The sequence below is a fragment of the Malurus melanocephalus genome, unplaced genomic scaffold, assembly GCF_030028575.1.
Source record: "Malurus melanocephalus ecotype Western Australia unplaced genomic scaffold, MMel_1.1 scaffold_17, whole genome shotgun sequence".
NCBI lineage: Eukaryota > Metazoa > Chordata > Aves > Passeriformes > Maluridae > Malurus > Malurus melanocephalus.
Genome location: NW_026623249.1, coordinates 4,362,245 through 4,387,981, shown reverse-complemented (window position 1 = coordinate 4,387,981; position 25,737 = coordinate 4,362,245). Strand labels below are relative to the sequence as shown.

Genomic DNA, 25,737 nt, shown 5'->3' with positions numbered 1-25,737 from the left:
GGGGGACGCGGGGGACACGGGCCGGGTCAGGCCCGCCCGCTCGGGGGACGCGGGGCCGCTCCCTTCACCGTCCCGCTGCCGAGCGCTTCCGCATCCACGCCCACGCCGCCCCGCTCATTGGCCCCGGCCACTGTCACTCAACGATATCGCCCCACCCACAKCAGCTGCGCCCGCACCGATTGGCCACCGCTGCCTCCGTTGCTGCCGCCCCCGCCCGCTCGCCCCTCACTCACCTTAACCGGCTTGGGCAAAATGGCGCCACTGCGGGTGACGGTGGCGCTCCGGGAGGGCACCAGCCGCACGGTCGGGGCCCGGCCCGGCTCGCCCCAGCCCGCACGCCCCGAGCGAGCCACGGCCGCCGCCAGGAGCCGTCCGGCTGCCGCCGCCATCGTCCCGCCTGCCCCGAGCCGCGGCCGARCCCAGGAGTGAGCTGCGATCTCGCGAGGCTTGTGGGGAGGCGGCGAGATCGGCGCTGCGCAGGCGCGAGTGGAGGCCGCGCCCCTCCCGGAGCCGGGGGCGTTTGTCGGTGCCGCGGTGGGAGGGGAGCGCTGGAGCGGCCCACCGCCGCCTCCCGATAAAAGGAAAACCGGGCCGGGGGGAATGGCTGGGCCCTGCAGACACCTCCGGGGGTTCAGCTACATAGGCAGTGCGCAGGCTACWAATCAAACCAGTTTATTCGGCTTCACGGCATAAAATACAAACTCTAAACAATGCAATAAGATGCGTAATACAAGTTCCTCGCATAAAACAAACTTAAACAATGTAATGAAATGTGTAATACAAGTTCCGCGTGTAAAACAAAGGTGCATGCAAAACCGCCTCCTAAAAAAAAAGAAACACATGGTCCTACCTAAAACAGAAGCACTTGGAAAGGCGGGAGTTGCTCGTAGTGTTTTCCAGGTAGTTGTGTGGAGASAACGCAAGTTTGGTGCTGGTGAAAGATGCCCCCGTGCATTTCAGTCGGGGCTATTTCAGCTTTCAGCAAAGGCAGCTGAGAGAGGTAACATTGAGGGGTCACTCCCCCACGCACTATTAGTGCAGTAGCTATTGTAACAAAACATGATCTTGGTCATGAYTGTCCACCACATGGTAACAGTGGCCACAGGTAAAACTTGTCACCTGCATTCAGCGAAAAACACCAGTTGTACCACAAAATGTACTGAAGTACCAAATGGGAAATGCCAGCCTTAGAAAAATGTAAAGATTTCATCAATTATTTTAGCAGGGTTGGGATCCCTTCTCAGCACAGCTTACAAAGGCCGTGGCAGAATAGCCCTTTTTCAGTCTTCGATTTCTTTTAGATTTTAGCACTTTTCTCTCATTGCTTTTGCACTAAAGAAAACTCTTAGAAAAAGATCTTACTTCAGTACTTTTAAGAAAAGTACACAYTCAACTTTAGTGTTCAAGCTTCCTCTTTACCAAGGAACCTGTTTTGTGCTGTCCTGACATTCTCTATTTTTAAAACTAAAAAGGGAAAGTGGAGGCAGGAGGTGAAACAGTCCAAACCTGACTGACTGGAGAAAAACCCCCAGTGGCAATCAGTCTTATTTTGCTGCTGGGGACAATGTGCAGTGAAAATTCTCTCCTTCCCTGTAACAATCTCTGCAGCAAGACAAGAAAGGTTGCTCCATTAGCCAGCGGAATGTTCAACCTCTGGAAGATGAAATCCTGACCTCTTGCTTCAAAGGCGCTGCCAGCACACCCAATTCAAGCTGGGATAGTTTGATAGCCTCCATCTCTGAGGAGACAGTGGGGCACTCAGGGGCTTCCTGCCTAATGAAGCAAGTGGCAGTAGTCATTAAAAAGCCTGTACTCGTACAAATTTGGACATGGCTCCAATTATGGCCCTTTTCACTCAGAACAGTGGGATGGTGACGAAACCCTGATCAAGTGCATCCGAAGTCATGCAGTGCTGTGGAAATCTAGCAAAAGCCCAGGCATGGACGGCTGGGCCGAGCACAAATGCAAATCAGGATTCAGCCACTTTCTTGTCAGCACTGCAGAATAAAACGCAAAATTACTCCAAATGCGATCAGACAGAAAGCAGAGTGCAGCGCCTCATTTGCAGGATTTAGGATTTAGTTGGGATATGTGCTAATGCAAAGGTAGGTAGTGTGGAAATTGTGCTATTTGAATGGGAAAGATTAAAGCATTAAATATAAGCTCTTTAGCAGTGTTAGGAGCACAATACTGGCTTATTAAAACAAACTAAGCTTCTTAAAAGTGAAACTGCCCTTAAATGAATAATACTGTCTCAGTTCCAGTTCTGACAGACCTGGTTTTGTTAATTTATTTTCCCTTTCAAGTAGCTCCCAATTCTTGGGTCTCATTTAGGAACTGCCACTACATTTTCATTTGTTTTGGATGTTGAATCTTTACTGTTAAACTGCTATATGTTAATCTGAGACATCAGGAATATTCTCTCCATATTATGTAAAATAAAAAAATAAACACAGGAAAATGCTTGACAAATTTGACCTTGGGCCCGAAATACCCATGCTCATAGCAAGGAGACACCAGATAGTGCAATCTCCTGATGCTGCTCCCYTGGCATGGGGAACAGGGACATATTTGCAGCCAGGAATGCTGCAGTACTGAACTCTTCAAGCAGCAGGTAGGGAGGCAGAGCTGGCCCCTACGTCCGACCAGTTGTGCTGCTGATGGATCCTGGGCCTTGCCCCATGGCTGCCTGCTCCTGATTTTTCTGAACTGTTTTCACAAAAGCAAAACAAAAATAATCCTCCCAAACTTGAAGACCCTCACTGTGAAGYAATATAGCCACAAACTGGAGAGCACTGGATTGTGTAACTTGCAAGTGAAGGTTACACTCTCACTGCCCAAAGTCATATTTGTAAGATCTAATTTAAGATCTTATTTCCTCTAATATACCATTGAGCTATAATTAGGCAGGAGGCTGGAAGCTCATMATCCAAAACTACCAGAGATACATATTCAAAGGCACCAAAAATTAACAGAATTATTTCTCCATGGCCAATCTCTACTGGCTATTGCACAGTAGGAAGCCAAGTGTGTTWAAGTCCAGAAAAGTAAATAGGTTCCAGCTAGTCACGACATGAAATGGGCTTTTGCTTTCCTAGCAAAGCTCCTTAATAATAACAACACAAATCAATTGGATAATAAAACCAGGTTTAACATTTTTWGAAGGGAAGCATACAATGTCACACACTTTTTCTCTGAAAAGCAGCCCTTGCCAAGAGGATAAGGGAAATTTTTAAACCCCATCCCAAGGGTGTTTTAGTCCCTGGACTTGGCACCCACCWACTTGTACTGTCTACCTTGTGGCCAAGGTTTCTGACCTACTGCTGGACAAGTCTGTTTCCATAGTGAGGTGACAGGTGAGACTCCCTGCAGCCCTCCCAGCCTGCTGGGAGGATAGGATGTCCTGCAGAGATCAGCCAAGCAATGCTGACATGAAATCAGAGAAAAGCGCCAGCAAGCCAGGTGGAGGCTTGGTAAAAGGCAGTAATGTGGTTTTGATGCTGAAGAGGCAAACTCAGACACTGCAAACACTGCTACCTGTAACTCACTCCCACAACTTCACTTCTCCTGAGACCAGCCCTCTCTTCCTCCCATTTCTTCAAAGCCTCTCCTCCAACTGCACAGCACTGCCAGGAGCTGGACAGAGCCACAACACTGAGAGGCCCTGCAGGAGCGTGGCTCTGSACACCCTCTTGGGCAAGAAGCCCGACAAGCTGACTGAGCTCTGCGTGGCACTTTGCAAGGGCTGTGGTCTGAAGCAAAGGCTGAGGAATTTGCTCCTGGCCAGGCAAAGAGGCTTTAGCATCCCTGTTTTGGGAAACCTTGGGTTGGAGATATTAACAGGCTTGACTACCACTTGACAGAGTCCAGATCAGCCCTGGGGAGGTCCTGGCGTTCTGTGTCTTCAGGCCAAGCTCCATGTCTCCATTTCAGGCTTGCTGCTGAATATGAGCACCCAAAGAGACAGTGGTAAGACCATGATATCCAYGTCCCGAAGGATTTAGCTGGAAGAAGGGTTACTGCAGATGAAAGTAAAAAAACAATGCAAGAGCCCCAGCTGCTAGGCCAGCAACAGCTGCAGTGGCTCACATGTCCTGTAGTGAGAGAGGAATAAGGCTGGAGGCACGCGCCAGGGCCAGTGGCCTGTCRGAGGCACTTCATAAGAGCCCAGCCTCATCTGCTGCAACAGAAGAAAGGCAGAAGGACTTTGGCACAAGACCACAGACACTAATAAGCACTGACCAAAACCAAAATTCCACACTGAGAAACAAAACAAAAAAGAAGTGTTGAAGGAGAGGTAGAGGATGAAACACCCGGAGCATTCAGCATATCAGGGCAGCAAGTGACCAAGCCCATTGGCTGAGGTTCATTCATTGCACATGTGCTGATTTGGGCAGCTTCTATCTCCAGCAGAGAGAGTTTAAATAAATGTGGCTCCCCTGGTGTTACACACTCTCCATATGTATAAAGCCTCATGGAAATGAAATATGAGGTTTAGAGGAGATTTGAATCCCTCCCAAGTGAAGCATACACACAGCCACTCATGARGGCAGGGGCAAGCAGCGTCCCTCACTTCACCCTTCCTGCACGGAGGACAGGCTGGTCAGCATCAGCTGGCCAGTGACTTGTGTCCTTCCCCCCAGTCACGGGTGTCCCCTCTTCTGCCTCTCCTGCCACTCGCGTCTCAGCACCGCGATCTCCTGCCCATACCAGTTATGCAGCTTGGAGAAACAGACTGTTTCCGGTGGGACTGGGCTCTCCAGCATGGCCAGTGAGAGGCCAGGCACTGGGGATCCTGTGGTGCTGCAGGCGGCCAAGCGCCGGCGGGGAGGCAGCGGTGGGGGCTTTGTTTGCCCCGTATCGTAGTCAGTGCAGGTGGCCCCACCGGCGACACAACCACCACTACCCCACGTGGAGTAACCATTCTCCAGGGTGGTGGGCTTCTCCTGGAGAGGCAGCAAAGCAGGGTTGGAGAGATGCCTCTTCCTGCCAGAGCAGGATGACCTCTGTGGAGACTTACGGCAAGCAGCCAAGCTCTTGTAGGCTTCCTCCAGCTGCTTCTCCAGCTCCTTTACCACCAGCCGCATGTAGTCGAAGCTGGCCCGTGAGAGTGCCTTCACCCAGGCCTCCATGGCAGCCTGCCCGTCGGCCACGAGCACATAAGCCCTGGCACCAGCATCATCAAAGCGGATGGCAAAGGCAAACTCCTCGGAGGCCTCGCACAGCTCCACGGTGCAGCCCTCCAGGACCACAAGCCCCACGGGCTCCCGGCTCTCCCGCTCCTCGAAGTAGAAGAGGAGGTTGCCCTTGAGGACAAACCAGCGGCGCTGGTAGGAGGCACCATGGTGGTGGGCATGGTGGTGGTGCCGCTCCACCCGCTTGCGCAGGAAGCCAGCATGGTCAGCGGGCGAGTCACAGGTGGCGTAGTGGGCCACGCTCCGCTCATTCAGCTTCATTGCCCCACCTAGAAGCAAAGGAACAGAGCGGGTAGAGGTTGTTTTGGTGTGAGGAGCATGTCACYGGCCCCACCAGGAGAGGCCTGATCTGGCTCCAAGGGACAAGCAGGCCCAACTCCAGCAGCCACCAATACAGGACAGTGTCTAACCTGCCAGGTACCCCGACAAAGGGCAGGCCGGTTCCTCRCTGCTGCAAAGAGGAGGTCACTAGGAGAGCCTCACCACCCAGACACCTGCCTTTTGTGGGAACATCAACACTGCTGTTTTATTTCTTATTCCAGGAGTGACCTACTTTGCTAGTTTTTTATGGGGCACATCAAAGAAATTTGCTTCTCTGCCTGCAAGGCATTAATTTTGCTCTCTATTACAGGGCAGGATAAGGAAAGTGTTTCAAACCCAAGGGCTCTGGAATTTCCACTTCTGCACCTTTTCCCTACACCCTGTCCAAGCAGGACCACCCACAGCCACCAGCCCTTCTAGCAGCAGAACTCCCAGCTCCAGCAGGTTCATCAGCAGTGGGGTGCAAGGTGCCATACCAGCTGTTCAAGTCAGACTGCAACCCCTCGCTGTCTTCCTTGGCCAGGCTGCTCCCTCGCCGAGGGTCTCCAAGGCTTCAGCACAATAAGCCCCATCCTTTGTCAGAAGAAAGAGTATTAGAGAGGGGGTTATGAATGGTTTGGGACTGAAAGAACTAAGAGCTGCATCACTTCCACCCCAGAAAGGCAAGCTGCTCTGGAAACCAAAATGGCAAAACTTGGGGCACATGCACTGGCTTCAAAGCCTGAACCCCATTCCAACTCAGGCCAGTGCTCCTGTGGGTTTGTTTTCTGGCTCCTGTGGGTTTAGTTTGGGCTTGTTAAAAGAAAATAATGTTTTGTAGAAGCTGTCACTGCTCCGTTTGTGGAATCACTGCCCCTGTGGCAGGCAACTCGGCAACTCAAGGACAGAGCCTCGAAGGACAGAACCAGCACAGCCTTTGTGGATTGTTCAACTGCAAAACGTTTTCCAACCACTAAAACTCCACATACAAAAATATGCACAAAAGAAACCACAGCTACCACTTCCCTTAAAGATCTGGGCGCTGGGAGCTCCCCACTGCTGAGCAACATGCAGAATCCTTCCYGGAGCCCTTCTTTCCCATCAGGGCTTGTGGGGCAGGGCTGAGGACACGGGGGCAAGGACCCGAGGTTGAAAAACACACAAGTCCCCAGTCAGATACAAGGAAAGGCGGGGGGTGCTCTGCCCTGGGGAGCCTCCAGCCTGGCACACTCAGRCTGCGGGCAGCCGGGGCGGCCCAGGCCGGCCCTGACACGAGGGGGCTCTGGGGGTCCCACGTGTGCGTGTGCAGCGCTGGGCTCTGTGTCTTTGTGTGCGGACGCACGCCTGTGCAATGGGGCCGCGTGTCTTTGTGTGCCACTCCGTGCGTGTGTTCATACTGTGCTTACGACCCCCGCGGCCCCGCACCCGCAGCCACCGCTGCCCTGCCCCGGCCCGGCCCCGGCGCCACCCGGTTTTTGCCCAGCGCCTCCCCTCCGTCGGCGCGACCCCGRCCCCTGCCCGGCCCGGCCCGGCTCACCTCCGGCCGCTCCTGCTAGTCGGTGCGATGCGGGGCAGCCCCGGCCCTGCCGCGGCCGGGCGGGGGAGGGCTCCTGCGGCCGCCGGGGCCGTCCCGGTGCGCCGGCAGCACCGCCCCGCCAGCGGCCGCGGGGGAGAGGGGGGGCCGGGGGGCRCCGCAGCCAGACCGGAGCCGCGTCCTTCCGCAGCTCTTCGCTCTCCCCGCTCTGCGGGGTCCTCGCCTTGGAGGGACCTAAACTCYCACTTCCAGAGTCACTGTTGGGTGCAGCAGCCTCGGGAAGCGGCAGTGACAGGGTGCCAACAATGGGGTCCAGCTGCAGTAGGGTGCGCTGGCAACTAGACAGTATGGGCTGGGCGCAGTGCTGATGGGTACTAGCTATGGGGCGCAGCACCAGTGGGGTGCAGTACTGACGGGGTGCGATACTGACAGGGTGCAGTTATGCGGGAGGGGGCGATATTAACGGGGTGACACGGCTGTGTGGCACAGCACTGTTGGGTCCCATACCGGCGGGGCGCGGTGGCTGCGGGCGGGCGGGCGGGAGGCGTGGGCGGTTGGTCAGGTGATGCAGGCGGCATCATGTGGGCCGGGCCSGGCCGGGGCCGGCCGAGTTGCTCTGTGCCCCAGCGGCAGCGATGAGGACGATGGAACTGAGCGGGGTGGTTCTGGTTCTGGCCCTGGCCCTGGCGCCGTCCTCCGTGGCCCTGGAGAACGGGCTGGCGCGCACTCCCCCCATGGGCTGGATGTCCTGGGAGAGGTTCCGCTGCAAYGTGGACTGCGAGGCGGATCCCCGCAACTGCATCAGGTCAGCACGGTGGGGCTCGGTCGGGTCGAACTTCAGGTCCGGGATGGCTCCGGTACCGTCTGTGTCGCTAGGACCCCGGGGTGCATGGTGCATGGGAGGCGGGAGGCTCAGACGCGCTGGTGCTGGGCCGGAGAGCCCCCGGAGCTGAAGGATGTGGCCCAGGCTTTGCAGGCAGTTGGGGAAACGCTTCACTCTCAGTGAGGTCAATAAACACGGACAGGGMTGGGCCCTGGAGACCCTCCTATGGCCCAGACCAGCCCTCCTGAGCCCCCAGCTAACCCCAAAATCCCTCTGCCCGCTTCACCTGGTGAGGCGCGGGGGTCTCAGCCTGCTGTGTCCCATCAATCCACAGTGAGCAGCTCTTCTTTGAGATGGCAGACAGACTGGCAGAGGATGGCTGGAGGGAGCTGGGCTACAAGTACATCAACATTGACGACTGCTGGTCTGCCAAGCAGCGGGATGCAACAGGACGGCTGGTTCCTGACCCCAAGAGATTTCCCAGAGGAATTAAGGCTCTGGCTGATTATGTGAGTACCTGCTGGGGACCACTGGGGATCTCTGTCTCCCCATGCCAGTATGATGGGAGAGCTGGGAAGGAATGGAGGACCCCGRTACCTGGGAGATGCCTTGGATCCCTTCATTTGCTCCTTGCAGCTCTCCTCTCTTCACAGGTCCATGCCAAGGGCCTGAAGCTGGGCATTTATGGTGACCTGGGCATCTTCACCTGTGGGGGCTACCCAGGAACCATGCTGGAACATGTGAAACTGGACGCCCAGACCTTTGCAGAGTGGGGTGTGGACATGCTGAAGCTGGATGGGTGCTACTCGACTGCAGAGGAGCAGGCAAAGGGTATAAGTTCACCAGCCCCTGGCATTCCTCCCCTTGCTGCTTGAGTTGGGGCAGCCGGTCCTCTGCAGAAACAGTTGGTCAGCCAGCTCTTCCTTTGCGTCTCCTATTGCAACTCTTGGGAAAAGAGGGAACTTTTGTGTCCTGGAGCTGGTGTAAGGCAGGAAGCCAGGCTGGCTGGGATTCCCCTTGCTGGGTGGGCTGGGACAAAGGCTGCCGCCAGCCACCCCCTTCACCGACTGTCATCTTCTCTCCCTAAGGATACCCGGAAATGGCGAGGGCCTTGAATGCCACAGGCCGTCCCATTGTCTACTCATGCAGCTGGCCAGCATATCAGGGGGGTCTCCCCCCCAAGGTGAGGGTTTTCCCATCCATTGGCAGGTTCTGGTGTCCCCTGTGTCCCCTGGGGGAGCTCTTGTTGGAGCTCCAGGAACAGGATGTTATACCCCTCTTATTTCTCCATCCCTGGATGGTGCTGCAGGTCCCCAGAGGGAACGCGGCTTTCCTGCCAGGCTTTTGGGGACACTTGGGGGTCCCAATATGGCTAGGTGATGGGAGTTTGTGGGAAGAAGGCTCTAGAATGTATTCCCCACCTTACACAGATGATGTGGGGTTGGTCCAACTGTGTTCTTGTGAGACAATCATGTCTGGTTTCAGTGCTTGAAATAGGATATTTCTCCCAGTATATCTTTCTTGAGAATTGTTTGCACTCATGTATTTCCTCTTTCACTTCTTCAGTCAATGTTGAGCTGCCCTCATTCTTGTGGCTGATAGTTTATCAYATTTCCCCATGGTCTCTGTTCTTGTTTTGCCAGACATCGTATCACACTGGGATGTGCCCAGTTCATAGTAGGATATGTCTTTTTCTTCCCTCCTTACCCTTCCCTTCTTGCCCTTCTCCAGATTCCTCTGCCTTTCACACACTTTCTGGACAGTGCTGCCCGCTCTCCCACCTTGAAGACCAATTTTTTTCCCTCCTGCCTGACCCTGTTCTCCTTGTCAGGTGAACTACACCATCCTGGCAGAGATCTGCAACCTGTGGCGTAACTATGATGACATCCAGGACTCCTGGGACAGTGTACTTTCCATTGTGGACTGGTTCTTCACAAACCAGGACGTGCTACAGCCAGCAGCTGGCCCYGGTCACTGGAATGACCCAGACATGGTGAGGCTGGGTGGTGAGTGCCTTGAACCTGTCTGGGGATGAGGATCTTCAGAGATACCCTGCTAGGGGCAGGGCAGAAGAAGAGCATCAGGAGCAGGAGCCCCATTGCTGCAGAGGCAAAGCTAGTGTTGTCCTTGGCTAAGCTGTGGGAAAAACCTGTGGTTGCAATGTACCCTTCAGCACTTGAGTATACTTGTCAGGTTCTCCAGGTGTTCTTGTCCTTTCCTGCGCAGCTTGAGAGGAAATAGTGATAAAACAAAGGGTCTTAATGAGTGTATTTGAATGTATGTTGTCAGCAGGGATGAGACCTCCTGGTGATGGTGGCAGCAATGGTGGACTGCTTAAGGGGAAGCAAAACTGTATGTGAGGTTTCCCTTGTGTGTTCCTTTCCAGCAGGAAGCAGCATCACCAGTGGTGACAGGCAGACAAGTTTCTAACCTTTTTCTACATCTCCTGTCTTTTCACCATCTCTCCTCCAGCTCATCATTGGAAACTTTGGCCTTAGCTATGAGGAGTCACGCTCCCAAATGGCCTTGTGGACAGTGATGGCAGCTCCGCTCCTCATGTCCACGGATCTCCGCACCATCTCCCACAGTGCCAAGGAGATCCTGCAGAACCGCCTCATGATCCAGATCAACCAGGACCCCCTGGGAATCCAGGGCCGCAGGATTGTCAAGGTTAGGGGCAAAGCAGATGCATGTGGGAGAGTAGCACAGAGCATCAAAATAAGGAGAGAGAGGAAAGCAATGCAGAAAACCAGCAGGCGAGCTGTGGGAGCTCTGGGCTGCTGGTGTAACAGCCCCACAGGGCAAAGAAGTTACACTGCTCCCAGCAACTCTGCCTCACCCACCTATCACCACCCCTAGGAGAAATCCCACATCGAGGTGTTTCTGCGCCCGCTGTCCCAGGCTGCCAGCGCCCTTGTATTCTTCAGCCGGAGGACAGATATGCCCTTCCGCTACACCACCAGTTTGGCCAACCTCCACTTCCCCAAGGATACTGTGTATGAGGTGAGCCCCACTGACACACTRCATAGCAGGGCAGTCCTAGGGCACATGGATCCTGTCTTCCCTGCTCTCTGTGCATTTTGTTGGGGGGGGAGGTATTCTCACTCCATGTCTCTAGGATGAAGGGGCAGTGGCAGGTCACTGTCTTCTTGCCCACTGCTGTGCCCTGTCCCACTATGCCATGTCAGTGACCAYAGCTGGACTCCAAGATGAAAGGTGTTTGGAAATGCTGGTAGCTCCATCTGTCTCTTTCAGGTACAAGACGTGTATGCCGGGAAGATCATCGGTTCCTTAAAGACAGCAAGCAACTTCTCACTTGTTATTAACCCCTCGGGGGTGGTGATGTGGTATCTCCGTCCCATGGCACTCCCAGTACAACCCGGCTATGTCAGACAGCAAGCCCCTGGCGAGGGTTTCCACCCAATCCTTCTGTGACAAGGCACAGCAGATGGGGTGTGGACCAGTGCCAGGGTGAGCTGTGACACCCCAGGGCACATGGCTCTTTACTGCACAAGTGCCTTTTGCTGTTGAGCCCAGCATTGCTGGGCAGTGCCCATCCCCTGGTGCCAGCTTGATGATGTCTGCTCAATCTGTAAATCAGGAATTCTTGTTGCCCACTGCTTAAGGGTGTGCAGAGCACAATTCCTTGGTGATTGCAAAGCCTTTTGAGATCCTCCTGTGGAAGATGCCATACAAGTAGACTCCAGCCACTACTGAAGTTTGTCAGCTCTGACATCTGAGAACTTTATGGCTTTGAGCTGGATACTGCTGAATGCTGCAGGGACTGTTTGAACTACAGCTGTGGAAAGGCTCTGGGTGCTTTAGTATCTCCTAGGGTTGTGACATCCCCTTCTCCTATTTCCCCTACCCTCATCCCCCAAGTGCATGATGGCATTAATCTCAAGGATCAGACTTGGTCACCTTCTTTCTCTTGCTATGATCAGCTTGGTTTAGTATAAGGGGCTGTCAACAGGGCTGCATCCCTCTTGTGAATCCCCACCAGGACTAAGAGCTCCTGGAGGCATGATGGTCCTGTGCAGAAAGACTTTGCCTGCAGCAGGCTGAGCCTGCTGCCACAATCCTAGAGGCCAGCACTACTGCAGCTTAGCATGCTTGCTAGCACTGTATGAAGTCCCTCTGGTAGCAGTTCACAGCAGAGCAGAGCTAAAATCTCCTTGAGCCATGCACGATTCAAACAGATGTGCTGTGGTACACCCCAAAAACTGCAGTCATAGCRTGTGTAGCAGTGTTGGCAGGGAAGATGCTGATGCTCAGATGAGGTGGTCTTTTGGCTTGGGAGATGGTCACAGGTGCCTCCAGGCTGGAAGTTGCATCCCTCTTGCTCTAGAATGAAATTTCTGATAAAAGGAGGATCGGGTCTTACTCCAGGCTGAAAATCCAGATTTCTGAGGAAAAGGCTTCCTCTCCCTGAGGGCAGCTACATCCACAGCTCTATCCTGAGGAGGAGCCTGCACTGATAAAACTGGAAGTGCGTGTCAGGACAGACTCTAAAGCCTTCAACTACTTCACCTTCATACAGCACACCAGCTCTGGAGGAATTCTAGGTGACAAGATTAAGACTTTTCAGACTGGGAAAATAATACATTTTAGGTTAGGCAAAAAAACCCAAGTTCTCTATTTAGCTGTGAGAGGATTCCTGGTTATCCATGCACTCTGGTTCCTGCAGGACTAAATTGTTGATTCTGGCCCCTTCCAGAAACTTTCTCTGGGTGCAGGGTCAAGATACTGAACACAGTGCTCGCAGTTCTAAAAAGGAAGGACTTGCTAACAAGGAGCTGGCTTTGTTCTTGGGAAGTGATTGAGGCAAATTGAAATAAAGGGAAACAGATCACAGACTCTGTCTCATGTTTTGATGTTGCTAGCTATAGCTGCCTGGTTAATGTAGGATTAGAAGGTCATTATCTCAAAACAGGAACAGCCATGCTAAGAAATACAACGGGTTTCCCGACAGAARCTGGATGGATGCAGAGAAGGAAGTGGCTTTCCAGTAGTTACATCATGTTCAGCAGGGCAGTGGCATTATTTGGCACAAGAGAAAACCGATTTTACAGTCCACAGCCAAGTGCCATTTTCCTTATCATGTATTTATTTTTCCATTGCTGGAAAAACACTGCTAGGAAGGAGTTTCTTTTAAAGACTTTAAAGGCCTTCCCTCTGGTGTAATGTACATAGAAGAGGTGCTATGAATGCAGCTATTGTGACTAGTGGTGTGGTGACACAACAYCCACTAAATGCAGTGATGGAACATGTGCCAGTTCTTGATACCTGGGCACAAACATAGGCAGCAGCCAGCCTTCCACCCTTCTCAGGCAGCAAGGGGATAAGCACCACCTTTGCTCCCTCAGGTTACTTGACTCCAGGCCCAGCTTAGCCCACACAGGAAGAGAGAAGTACTGACTCAGAGCTCACCAGAGAATAGCAGTAGTGGCTGTAGTTCATTCCAGCCTTCTGTGCAGCATGCAAAAATTATAGTCAGCACAACACGCACACAACAGTGAACTGGCAGATAAAGGTATCAACACTCCTGTATTAAAGTGCAATTCAAAAAGTTACAAACATTCATGGTTGATTTTTTTTTTTTTAATACAGAGTAGTTAAGAGTATCTTTAACTGAGAAAAAGTATTTATAGATAAGGAAACTTACTTTCCCCCTATGTGGAACTGTTTTAGGAATTCGTACTTTTAAGTTGTGCAAAGCTGACTTGCAGGAGAGCCCTGCCACACAGAGAAGTAAGAGGAAAAACACTCCTTGCCCCTCACTGTGAAGGTAAGGAGGCTATAAGTATGATCACCCCATATGTAAAGGATCACAAGGATCTCCACCAGACTAAAGACTCTCTTCAGAATAGGTTTAATGGCAGTATGTCCTAAGGAAAAAGGAAAGGTTGTGGCTAAGCAGCCAATGTCTCTGCAAGAGAGCCAAGCCTTAGTTAATCCCACCCAAACAGCAGCTCCCAGCTGAGGGCACTGCACCCCTAACTAACCAACTCTGGGATTACAGTGCCCACCTGCCCATGTTGCTCAGATGTGGGCACACATGGCCTGGTTCCAGCAGCTGGAAAAGATAAAGGCCAGTTTTCCCCTRTGGAGGTAGCACACACAGCACAAGTTTGCTCAGCAGAGGGAGCCAGGGCTGCAGGACTTGTCTCCCGACAAGGTTAGTGCCAGGTCATCTTTCTAATGTAACATATTTCGCTCCAGGCAGGCAGCCTCTTGCTCTTGACTCCATTATGCTCAAGAAACTGCTGCCTCACACATCATTGCACAGATATGGGGCCTGCTTGGACAGGGAAAGGAAGACTGGTCCACAAGCCTGCCAGTTTATGAACTCCCTGCCCTGAGGCACACCTTTGCTTGCTTTTCTAGTCAATGGCTACAAAGACAGGCTGATTGGGGCCCATCAGCTTCCCTCTTGCATAGCCAAATGCTTCAGTGTCTCTTAGAATGCACTTCCCAAGGTCATCACCCCACCACCGTTAGTCCAGGATGCTACACACTTCCAGCACAATACAGGATTTCCAAAGTTCCATCTCACACTGAATTGTGCTAGAATTTAAAGAAATTTAACACCTTTCTATGGTATCCAAGGATCTGTGCAGGAAACCTCATGGCTCTCTACACCTTTCCTCCTGGATGGTGCTTCAGAAGTCCAAAGTTTGGCATTCCAAGTTGTTTTATGCCAACAAGATCTCAGAGCCTTCACATTTTAATCCTAGATTAGTCATGTGATATGGTTTAATAAGAAGTCCATCTCTCTTCTCAAGCCAASGACAGGTCAAAAGGTTGGTCTTTCAACCCCATGAGATAAAGCAAGTAAGTAGCAAAGTGTTGTTGTCCTGCCTTGTATTGCCACTGACAATGTTTAAGGAGGGCAGGTGCTCAGCTGCCCAGCATTATATCTGTTGCAGAGAAACAAAGATCTAGAGATATGCTAACTTGAGGGGTACTAACAGCCAAGTTGTTTCCAGGGAGAGAGAATGTGGGAGGCTGGTTGCAATTTCCTTCTGTTAGTTGTTCTTCTTATCCTCAGGAGGTGTATAAGGAGGTGGCTGATCCTGGAAGGAGATACAGTGGAGTCAACAATCATGCCTGTTTTATGACGAGCTCTTTCCAGGAATTCCCAGGCATTCCCACTCTGGTTCACCAGAAATGACTGCCCTGAGTGAGCTACAGACAGAACCAAGTACTCTGGTTTAAGATGTAATTTCGTCACTCCATTCCTCTCCAGTATCAGTTATGCTCCATGATATATGCTGTCCCCATAATATTTCTAGGGTAAGTCCCCTCAAAATCAGAGTCTATTGCAAATGGACCATTTAATCTTTAATTGCCACCTTCCCTTCCCTTCCCTTCCCTTCCCTTCCCTTCCCTTCCCTTCCCTTCCCTTCCCTTCCCTTCCCTTCCCTTCCCTTCCCTGGTTTTGTCCCTGTGGAAGCTCATAGCTCTGACCCAGCAGACAGCAAGTGCTGGGCTGAAGGCCAGCTTTGCTGCTCCATCAGTCTCCAGCCTGCCAGAGCCAAGCAAGGCAGTGAAGGGCACAGCYGGCCTGGCTATCATGTACCAGGTGGAGGCTACAGACAACCTACTGGCTGCCACTGACTGAACAGAAAGAAACCTCCCTGTCTCCATGCAACCCAGAAAGAAAGTGAAACAGAAACCCACATGCTCTCATCTTTAAGTGACCTCATTTTCAGGCCCAATGGATGCAGAGAGCTCTGTGTAGTCTCTGTGCCCATCCAAGTCTGTTTTGTCGTTAGGAGTAAGACAAGTAGTAAATGGTTTTTTCTGCACCAATCTTAAGGCATTCCTCCTCTCCTGACTGATAATTTAACAATGGGACCAACATCCATGCCTCCCTCACAGAAAAATGCATGCTTTCTGTGCATGTTCAACATGAAGGTATACTGGACCTTGCTAGGAAAGCAAAGCACCATCTCTGCTAGCAACAGAGGATGTTGGAGCAGACACATGCAGACCAGGCACAGTACTCACCATGGGCATGTATACATTGTGTGGGTTAGCAGGGTTGTAATATGCACTGGAAGCAGCTTCCATGGCCTTACTACCTCCTGGAAAGGAAGGGAACGAAACCACCTTAAATACCTGAAGCAATGCCCCCAGCCCCAGAGCCTTCTCTCACAGCTCTTTCAAGGAGGCAMCAAAGGCCCAAAGAGCTGACAAGAAATGCAGCAAGCTGGCTTAGAATTCAGGGCACCTCAGGAAAGCTTGCTAGGGCTGACCACAAGCTGTGCAGTGCAGGGCTGAGCAGTTCCCCACATAAGACCTGGAGCTCTTGCAACAACAGCTTCCCCAACCCATCCTGTGCCCATGCCACCCTGTGCCCAAATCCCCAAGAAGCCAGACCCTGGCAACCTCTCAGTCCCATTTACCTGGCATCCCTGGGCTCACCCAGGCGGAGGGAGCTGAGGGGGCTGAAGGTTCTGCAGGAGCTGTTGAGTAGGGCGGTGGAGGTGACACATACATGGAGTTCATGTTTGGAAGTGGCGGGTAAATACCTGAAAAAGACAACACCAGGCTGATGTTTTGGACCAYGGACCACAGGACAGAGAGCTCACAGGCCCAACAGTACATGAGCACTGGAGAAGAGGGGTGGTAAGGGAAAGTCCCCAGTCTTGGCAGGGATGCAGACAGCAGGGATTTGATCATTTGCTAATGCCTGTCATGTGAGCAAGCAATAATTCTCCACCAAGCAGCAGCACAATTTGCAAACCACATTTTCATGAAGCTAGAACTATAGCTATAGCAACACATGGGTGTGATCAACAGCATGTGACAGATTTTTGCAAGGATGATGGAGACAAAACTACAGTAACCCTCAGTATACCACTGTCATTTCTTTAAAGCTACTATCAGACACAGCAATCACTACACAACTTCCAAACCTGGAGTCTGGGCATATGGATATCCCATGGGCTGTGGAGCAGGTCCGTAGGCATTCATGGGAGGTGGTGCATAGGGATATGGCCCGTTTGGTGGTGGAGGGGCAGCGTAGCCTCCTGGCAYAGGTGAATAGCCCCCGGGGGCAGGTCCATATCCTCCAGGAACAGGGGTGTATCCATAGCCAGGATTCTGGAGAGGGACGCCACTGGAAGCTAAGGAACACATGGTTATTAAGCCAGACATCTTTTCTTAAAACTAGATGTATAAAATAAAATGAAAATAGTCCTATTAATGCAGCACCATTTCCCTTGATCTAGATTCACTATGTAGTCCTGGCATAGTATTGTGCTTGAAAAGCGTTAGTTACACAGTGCTGAAGGAAACCAGCTGCAAAAATACAACCTCAGAGGTACCAGCCCCACCACAGAGCTCCCACTGCCTGAAGAAAAGATCCTAAAATAAGTATCAGTACAATGTTTTTTCCTTCTTTTTTTAACTTTCTGAAAAAGACGTACATTTTAAAATGCACATTTCTTTAAAAAGAAAACTTTATCAGAAAAAGGTACTTTTCCCTTCATTTGAAAATTTTAAAAATAAATTWTTTTTTAAAACCTGTTTTTCCCCTCTCCAAATGTGCACATTAACTTCCCCAATCTTACTGCACTATTATAGAACTGAAGGTAGGTAAGTAAAGCAATTTTTCACCATCACATATTTCAACTTCTTCCAAGAGAAATAAGGTTGTATAGAAAAAGCTGGTCCACCTCAGAAGCACAAACCCCAATATTCTGAGTGCACAAAGCACTAAGATGAAATAAAGAAAAAGGACTGGAAGGGAAAACAAAAGTTCTCATGGAAAGAGAAAAAATACTTTGCTGTGGAAGAGGGCATAGGGTATCCCTCTTCCCATGAAGTTCAGAAAGAGCACAATTTGCTTACTGGCTCAGCCAGCTATGGGGGTACCACAGGATCTGAAAATCCCTTACCACTAGAAGCAGCTTTGAACATCAGCTGTCCAAACTCAATGGCTCCTCCACTGTTGAAAGTCAGCTTAAATGTTCCCTGCCCTTCCCAGCCACCTGGGAGAGAGAGAATTAGAATTGAAACAGAMCATTAACCTCCTCAGTATCAGCCAAACCAGCAAAATTTTCTTCTTTATTTCAAAACTATTTTACATCCTATTATCAGGGAGAAAGAGTCATGGCACTGCTATTGAATATCCCCCAAAATAGTATCTCAAGAGGATCAGGTATTAATTTTTTTACTCTTTAATACTTATAGCAATGTAAAAGCAGCCTACTCTAGATACAAGACTATTGTGCTCTTCCCTGAAAGGTTTAATGGAACCTACTAATGAACAGTGTCAAGATGGAACATTTATTTCACTGAGAATTTTAACTGAAAGCCCTCAGACAAAGTTTTATTGATGATCTCAGTGGACTACAGATCAGTATCTGCAACTCAAGCTAAGATTTAAATCAAACGCAACATCTTTAATCTCACTGACACATAGAAGCCCACACAGATTATTAAATGCTGGGGTATAATAGCAATTTTTCAGAAAATGCAATCAGGTAGGCAATGTTTTGCAAGATAATTAAGAGTGCTTTGTTTCGTTGGCGCTTTGTGGGCGTTGGTGTTTTTAACAAAAAAAAAAAAGTCATTTAAATACAAGATTTATCTTCCTTGTCTAACAATTAAATTAGTAAAAAGAGAGATAGTCTCTTGGGAAAAAAGTAGAAATAAAGTACAGAAATATAACAAAAGAGTCCATCATGGATGAAGTCATTCCTTTGGAGATTCACTTCTGTAAAACCACTGTCTTAGCATGACTTCAGCCCAAGAAAGTGGGCTGATCCACAATCCCCAGAGAACCCAGTCACTTTAAAACATTGTTATGAGCATGTTAAAGCATAAACTCTTCAGATGCCATGAAAACTCACATAAACTAATTCCAGGGCTGAAGAGGAAAGAAATTTGAACCAGAAGCCATGTTTTCAATCCCTGTTTATCTTTTGCAATTCCCCATGTTTGGTCATAAACACCACTTAAGTAAGTGTCCTAGGTTAGCTGAGTATTGTATTCCTATCATCTGCTTATGTTAGAAGAAAGTTAAACAACCCTTCTGTAACTCTACATGATAGTCGAGACTGCTCTGGTTTGTTTGGTGATGTTCYTCCCTTCAAGGACAATGGGAGGGAAAGGGACAAGACACAGACTTTTTTTTTTCTCGGGAGGCTCTCTCTCGGGATCGGCGGTGGAAAAAGAAGCTGCTTTTCCTGGGACTGCTCCTTTTTTCTGCCTTTTTTTTTGGACTTGTTTTTCCTCAAATTTGTTTTTTCCTCTTCGTCATCTGAGAATTGGAGGATTCTCGTGGCACGGCCGGGAGAAAAAAAATCCTTCAGTGAACTATCGGAGAGAGACTCTGTCGAACCCCTCTGGGGGCCCGGMGGGGAAGCTACTCCCAGGAGGGAAGAGAAAGGCTTTGGGATCTAACAGCTGATTCCACAGGKTTTTTTTCTTTGTGTTTATATAATTTTTAAATAAATAGTTTTTGTTCCCCCTTTTCTTTTCACTTTCCTCTCTGGGGAAAAGGTTGTCTCTAGGACCCGGGTGGAGAAAAGAGAGGGGGGAGGGGGKTTTGCTGGAACTTGGGAGTGTTTTGCTCCCATTGAATTCATTCAAACCACCACAGTAAGTTAAGTACTACTGCAGCTTAACAGTCAAACTGGGATCAAAGCTAAATCAATGATYGACAGCAGACTCCCAGATTCATGCAAATCATACCCAAGTGGCTGCTGACCTCCAAAGCTCAAAGTGGTTGCTAACTCTAATTCTGTCTAGCAATGGCATTAACTGGTGACTTGGTCATTTACCTATGCTTCCAGGTCAAAGACAGGAGAAAAACAAGCACATTCGGAAACTGAGTAAACTTGACACACACAGCAAGACAGAAGTTACAGAATTAAACAAAAATTATCCTGGGCCAGTCAGTTCCTGGCCTTGGGGCACAAAGTGACACAGTAGCAGTGCTATAAAGCGCAGGAGAGAGGAGTTACCTCAGTATGGACACACCAACTATACCACCACAGGCACTATGCCTTTCCTGTGCATGTAAGAGGTCTGCCTARTGTTCAGCAAAAAAGGCCTTGTGACACCTGGGAGGAGCTCAATCTACAAAGCACAGGAACGTACCTCCGGCCTCGGCCTGGATCTGTCCTTTGATGTAATTGGCAGAGAAAACAGGCTGCTCAATTGAGCATCCTTTCACCAAATAAAATGGCATCATGAATGACTGCATAGGATCCTTGCCCTTGGACACAAAGATCACCTGCAAGACAGAAAAGAACACTTCTGAATTACTTGAATTCAACAGAGAGAGTGATTGTGGAGTTCTCATTGTATCAGCAACCAAAAAGAGGGTAACTTAACCTCTAGGATGACTATGCATAGCATTATTTCACAACTTTAAGACTGGGGATGCCCAAGATATTTGATGGCGACTCACTCACCTGAACAATGTACATTCCAAAATAATAAACCACATAAAACACCCCTGCACATTTACAGAGTTTTACTGCTCTGCTTTTTAAGGATAAGCAATGAGATTTGTTGAAGAACATATTATTGACTGACACATTATATGAAATATATTCTCTACACGGTGATTTCCAGGACTGCACGTGCCTTTGTAGACATTTGAGATTGTGACACAGGTATGAACTATCCTATTTCCACCTTCCTTTCTCCTACCTAGTCCTGCCAGTGGTTCCTTYCACAATAAAAGTCCCTTCTTCTGTCATCAGCTAGGTTTCTGGTCCATAGTTTACAAGATCCCTTGAAAAAGAAGCAGCCCTGCTGAGATCACACTTACCCTGTAAGGGGTGAGATACAGCATTCCTTTCTTGGTGCCTTTGAACACTTCAGGCTTGCCTGTCACGTCACTGAAGGAGAGCTCCACATCTTTACACTGTTTGAGAACACTGCAGGAGGAAATCAGATTGASAGACAAATTTGGTAACAGCTCAAACACGTACTTCCATCACACAGGGAGGGGAATAGCACAGCAAAACTCTGAATATTATCCCAAAGTTCTGCTGTGGGCCCCACCACTTTGAATTTGAACAGAGAGGAATGATTTATGCAGAGTGGAAGAATTCATCCTCTCATCTAAAACAAGCCCTGCTCCTCCTTCATAAAGGGCACCTTTAAATAGCAGGGGGTTTTCTGTCTCCAAAGCTGTCAGACAAAGGAATTCAGCTCTGCAGAAAAAAAAAAAAAAAAGCCTCAGCCCAAAGATGAGGATACAGAAAGGGCTGAGGTGTCAGAAACCATCCCCTGGATACCAAGGTGTAATGTCAGAACAATCCTCCCTCCCAAGCCCGTTGCACTGGCAAATAGCACTGTAACACTACACCCACTGTGCAAACTGAGGAAGTGGCTGCCCTGAAACATTCACTGCTGATCCTGCCTCAMATGACTTAAGTAAGTTTTTGTAGTAAACAGTACCACACTAAAGAATGAAACAAAGAATCAGCAGTAAGGGTATTATTGTTGGGTTTCTATGGGAACATTAGCAGAGTTTGCTAATGACACAAAGCCAGATGAGAACTGTGAACACTGCAGGGTCAGGGRTGTGGAGGTACATGAAAAATCCAATATATTTTCAGAAACAAATGGAAGAGTCAYCTTGGGAAAGCATGTCACTGAAACTATGGTGCAGATCCTAAACATACCACAGAGTAAGAAAATCTGCAGAAGAAACAAAAGAACCTTGGGGGTGACAAACCTTCAGTGTATTACAGTAGTGGAAGACTCAGAGGTGTTTTATGGTTCAAGAACATGGAAAACAAAGTAACAAAACCCTAAACCAACACAAGCCTGAACAGGCTGGATCTAAAATAATCCTTATGTACTCTGCTCAGCATACTACAGAAGTCAAATAAAGTCAGGAAACGGAGCATTTATTTGGGGAAGGAAGGAATCTGCAGGGCCACTCTATAGGAAAACAACCAAAAGCCCTGTAGTTTTAGGTGGTTTGCTCTTTAAGGAAGAGAAGAACACTGCATGTATCTGAAAAATATCTGCTATCTGAGAAAGAAGACACTGAAAAGTCTAGCTTTGATGAGAAAAAACAACGTGACCAAGAAATGTCTACGGGGACATTACTTCAKAGCTGAGCTAGATGCAGATTCTCAGACTGGCTGGAAAGGACACATTGATGATRCAGCAGAGCTCTTTTCATTTCCAAAATGCAAAGGGGAAACACTTATTCTAAGCTAAGTAAAACCAACTTCTTGACCAGCTTTAATCTTACCAGAACACTTAACTGAATTACATCCTGTAGCAGTGTTCCACATCATTTTGCCTCACTGGGAAGTATTTCTATGTAGTCATTGTAATGTTTCCTGCTTTGCAGCTACTCACACARGCAACATGCAGCCACCACCACAGAGTATAATTAAGCTGCTGAACTGGTCTGCACCTGCATGCCTGTCCAGGGCTGTCACAGGAGGCTGTGCTGCCCACACGGTGACTGAGCAGCACCGCAAAGAATGGCTTGAGATCCTAAAACCATACAATGTCAGGGGYTGGAAGGGACCTTAAAGATTACCTAATCCCAACCTCCTTGCCATGGCCATGGACACATTCCACTAGACCAGGTTGCTCAAGGCATTATCCAGCCTGGCTTTGGACACTGGCAAGGTTGAGCCATCCAAGGTTGAGCTTCTCTGAGCAACCTGTTCCAGTGCCTCGCCACCCTCACAGTAAGGAATTTATTCCTAATGTCTAGCCTAAATTTCCCTTGTTTCAGCTTGTACCCATTACTTCTTGTTCTAGCACTGCAGCTTCTGATGAAGAATTCTTTTGTGCCTTCCCTGTAGGTTGCAATGAGGTCTCCACACAACCTTCTCCACRCTGAACAGCCCCAACATTCTCAGGCTGTCTTCACAGAGGAAGTGCTTCATTCCTTTTATCAACTTTGGCCTCTGGACTTGCTCCAACAGTTTCATATCCTTCTTATGCTGGAGACCACAGAGCTGGACGCAGCACTCCGGTGAGGTCATACCAGWGTGGAATACAGGGGCAGAATCAGGGTTGATCCCTTGGCCTCCTGTCCATGCTGGTTTTGACACAGCCCAGGATTCAAAAGATAAAAAAAATCTCCTTCAAACCAGCATGAGCTCAACATGTCAGAGGACTTCCCTGACTGCTCCAAACTCAACACTATGTGGAACATACTTTTGGAGTGTAATTTTCCTATTGATCACCAACCCCAAACCAACTCCTTTGATCTTTTTACTTCGATCCTTTACTGGACCTCGAGTTTCCAGGATTTCTCTTGCCAGGATGCTGGGAGAACCCAAACACAACCAAAGTGAAACCAAATCTCTTAAGCTGGCCTGTCAATCCCCACTGGAGACGAAGGCAGGCGTCAAGCTGTGCTTCCATGAAGAGGTGCTTCTCCGCGCAAAGGAGGAACTTTGAATTCAAGTTCCTTACTTATGAATTCAAGGGATCTGGACTCCTAATTTAAGTAGTCCCTGCCTCTCAGACATCACTAAGTGCATGACCTTAAAAAACAAAAGCCAATTCCTTGACTTTTTAAGCGATGGCAGCCTCAGCCTTCACCCAGAGAGACCGCTGGAGCGGCTTTAAAGACCGCCGAGCTTCCGCGGTGACGACGGGGCAGCTCTGAGACCTCCAGCCAGACCTACTCCCCACTCCCCACTGCCCACCCCAGCCCGTCCCCACCGTGCCGRGGAGTCCCTTAATAACGCAGACCCCGGACCGGCCCGGGCCTGCCCCAGCAGCAGCCTCCCACCACCGGGCCCCTCCGTCCCGCCTCTGCTGAGGGGACAGGAGGCGAGGGGGACCCGCCCGGCCCCTCAGACCCCGCGATACCTCTCGGCATTGGGAATGACGACACCGCCCTCCTGCGAGTGGTTCCTGTTCAGCGCCATGTTTGCCCCGCCGGCCCCGCCCCTGACACCGCGGGGGTGGTGACGTCACACACAGCATGGCCCCGCCCCGCACCCCATTGGCCCCGCCTCCCGCTGCGTTCCCGGCCGGCCGCGCGCGAGGCGGAAGTGAGAGGAAGCGAGGCGGAAGTGAGGCGGCGCTGGGTTGCTTTAATGGCCGCCTGTGGCGCCCGGGTTGCTACAGGGGCAGTCCCGCACGGCTCCGCTCACCGCGCCTGTTCCGCGCCGGGCCGCACCACGAACCACAGACACTGGTGCCTACACGCCGCCCTGCTCGCTCCTCCGGCTTTCAATGCTCAGTACAACCACGCCTGTTCGCTACCGTGGTTGCCTCAATGAAAGTTGTCCTGGATTTGCCGTGCTCAGCAAAGTTTTTCGGGCGAACGGCTTATCTGGCGAAGAGTTTGTGAGCCTCTGAATGCGCTGAGTGGGCACGTCAGGTGTAAGGTTTAGACCCTTCCCCTCTGCATTATCACTCGGGATATCTCAGGGGAACAGCTGACTTGCTCTGGTCATCCTAGAACTCAGCTGGTGGCACACAATTCAGGCTTTTCCCAGCTTATCCATTTACAGAGACTTCTTCCCAACAGTGTCTCCCGTCGTCATGCCACGTGAGATTTTTTTTGTGTTTGCCATTGGTAGACTTCCTGGTAGATATAGGGGATGTTGGTAGGATAGTGGCAGTGAGGAGTACCCGAGCTTGTTTTTCTCTGAGCTTTTACAGATCCTTTAGAAGCAGTCTATGATCTGACAAGAAATTACAGAGCAGGGCGTAAAAACCACATTATTACAAACAAATAAAAATTCGCAAACCTACAGGGCAAAACACACAGCCTTGTCATTGAAATCSACATTACAGGCAAAGGAAAGTCTCTGTCTTCTGTTACGTGGGTCTGCTTTGCTTTCTTTAAACAGGGCAGCATTGTCTCTCTTCCATAACCTTTGGTTGGACCCAAAAGTCGTAAAGATTACCATTCTGCAGCTCAGGGTGCAGATGATGGAGCATGGCTTTGTGCTTTAGTGCTGTAAAGAAGCAGAGCCCCTGGCGGTGTCTTTGATGAGGATCAGATCATGTCTTTGATGTCCTTGAGCAGAGGAGGGCTGGTTGTGTGGCAGGATGGGTAGCAGCATGGCAGGATGGTTTCTGCAGGGTCCATGGTATGGCTGCTGGCACCAGGGACAAGGCTCTTGTTCCCTGCAGGACTGAGGAGGCCTGGTGCAGGGGGAAGGGCGTGCAAGGCTATGTGCACACACTGCATACAGGAACACCAGGAGCTGTGAACATGGGTGGTAAAAGGACTGGGAAGGGCTGGTACGGCCCTCACATCCTAGTGGTGCTGAGAATGGCTGATTTATGTGGACAGGTGGGAGTGAGAGTGAAGAGAACCTTTGCTTTGCAGTGACAGCACCAGAGAAAGCCACAAGGACATATGCTCTTGGCAGTTTTGCTAAGGCTTGGAGAACCCTGTTCCCATCCTTCACCCCCGTACAGTTCTGTCAACCAACATCAAGCTTGACTTGAGTCCTCCTCTGCTGCTCATTTGCTGTTCCCTCTTCTTTCCTCCCGTGCCAGCCCTTCCAACGCCCATCCCAAACCCCTCACACTCCCCCTTACTTGCAGTGCTGTCACCCCAGCCCATGGAATTCTGCATGTGCATTTTAAGTGTCCTGGTGGGGAACAACCCTTGGCCAGTCACGTGACATGCAGAGACAGGCAGACACTGCCAAACTCAGGACATSTCTGGTCTTCTCCCCTCCTTCCTTCTGCCCAGACAGCCCTGACACTTTCTGCCTCAGGGACATCCACAAAACAGCTGACACACCAGCTAAACACAGGCATGTAATCTTCAGTAAAGCTGCACCTGCTTCTGCTCCTGGATATTTACCTTCCTCCCCATCCTCTTCAGGGAAAGGTAAAATAACAGCTTCTCAACAGGACACAAAAGCACATTGTTAAGAATGTGTGAGAGCTTGGGAGAG

At 50.1% G+C, this 25,737-nt stretch overlaps 4 protein-coding genes across 4 annotated transcripts in view; 1 reads left to right on the top strand and 3 right to left on the bottom strand.

Annotated features, from left to right (window-relative positions):
- Positions 1 to 455, bottom strand: part of SMDT1 (single-pass membrane protein with aspartate rich tail 1) — a 2,568-nt gene extending 2,113 nt beyond the window's left edge. Inside the window, exon 1 of the mRNA XM_057389317.1 lies at positions 234 to 455. Within this exon, the coding sequence (XP_057245300.1) occupies positions 234 to 389 (156 nt within the window). The 5' untranslated portion in view covers positions 390 to 455. The remainder of the gene's footprint in view (positions 1 to 233) is intronic.
- Positions 456 to 656: 201 nt separating this feature from the next.
- PHETA2 (PH domain containing endocytic trafficking adaptor 2) lies at positions 657 to 7,145 on the bottom strand. Its single transcript, XM_057389289.1, has 3 exons — positions 7,033 to 7,145; positions 5,993 to 6,089; positions 657 to 5,464 (listed from the first exon to the last, which is right to left on the bottom strand). Exon 3 carries the CDS (start codon positions 5,454 to 5,456, stop codon positions 4,644 to 4,646), a length of 813 nt encoding a protein of 270 aa, XP_057245272.1. The 5' UTR covers positions 5,457 to 5,464; positions 5,993 to 6,089; positions 7,033 to 7,145; the 3' UTR covers positions 657 to 4,643.
- Positions 7,146 to 7,584: 439 nt separating this feature from the next.
- Positions 7,585 to 12,706, top strand: NAGA (alpha-N-acetylgalactosaminidase). The gene is made up of 8 exons (XM_057389253.1): positions 7,585 to 7,834; positions 8,187 to 8,361; positions 8,506 to 8,683; positions 8,941 to 9,035; positions 9,684 to 9,845; positions 10,325 to 10,522; positions 10,712 to 10,855; positions 11,108 to 12,706. Exons 1-8 carry the CDS (start codon positions 7,665 to 7,667, stop codon positions 11,285 to 11,287), a joined length of 1,302 nt encoding a protein of 433 aa, XP_057245236.1. The 5' UTR covers positions 7,585 to 7,664; the 3' UTR covers positions 11,288 to 12,706.
- A 674-nt stretch (positions 12,707 to 13,380) lies between these two features.
- On the bottom strand, positions 13,381 to 23,781 carry WBP2NL (WBP2 N-terminal like). Its single transcript, XM_057389279.1, has 8 exons — positions 23,681 to 23,781; positions 20,649 to 20,757; positions 19,970 to 20,105; positions 17,761 to 17,853; positions 16,777 to 16,986; positions 16,264 to 16,389; positions 15,866 to 15,942; positions 13,381 to 14,928 (listed from the first exon to the last, which is right to left on the bottom strand). The coding sequence occupies exons 1-8, from the start codon at positions 23,737 to 23,739 to the stop codon at positions 14,881 to 14,883; spliced, it is 858 nt and encodes a 285-aa protein (XP_057245262.1). The 5' UTR covers positions 23,740 to 23,781; the 3' UTR covers positions 13,381 to 14,880.
- Between the last annotated feature and the right edge of the window lie 1,956 nt (positions 23,782 to 25,737).

Excerpts from the sequence above, each read along its gene's own strand:
- PHETA2 (XM_057389289.1), bottom strand. The coding sequence starts at position 5,456 with ATGAAGCTGAATGAGCGGAGCGTGGCCCACTACGCCACCTGTGACTCG.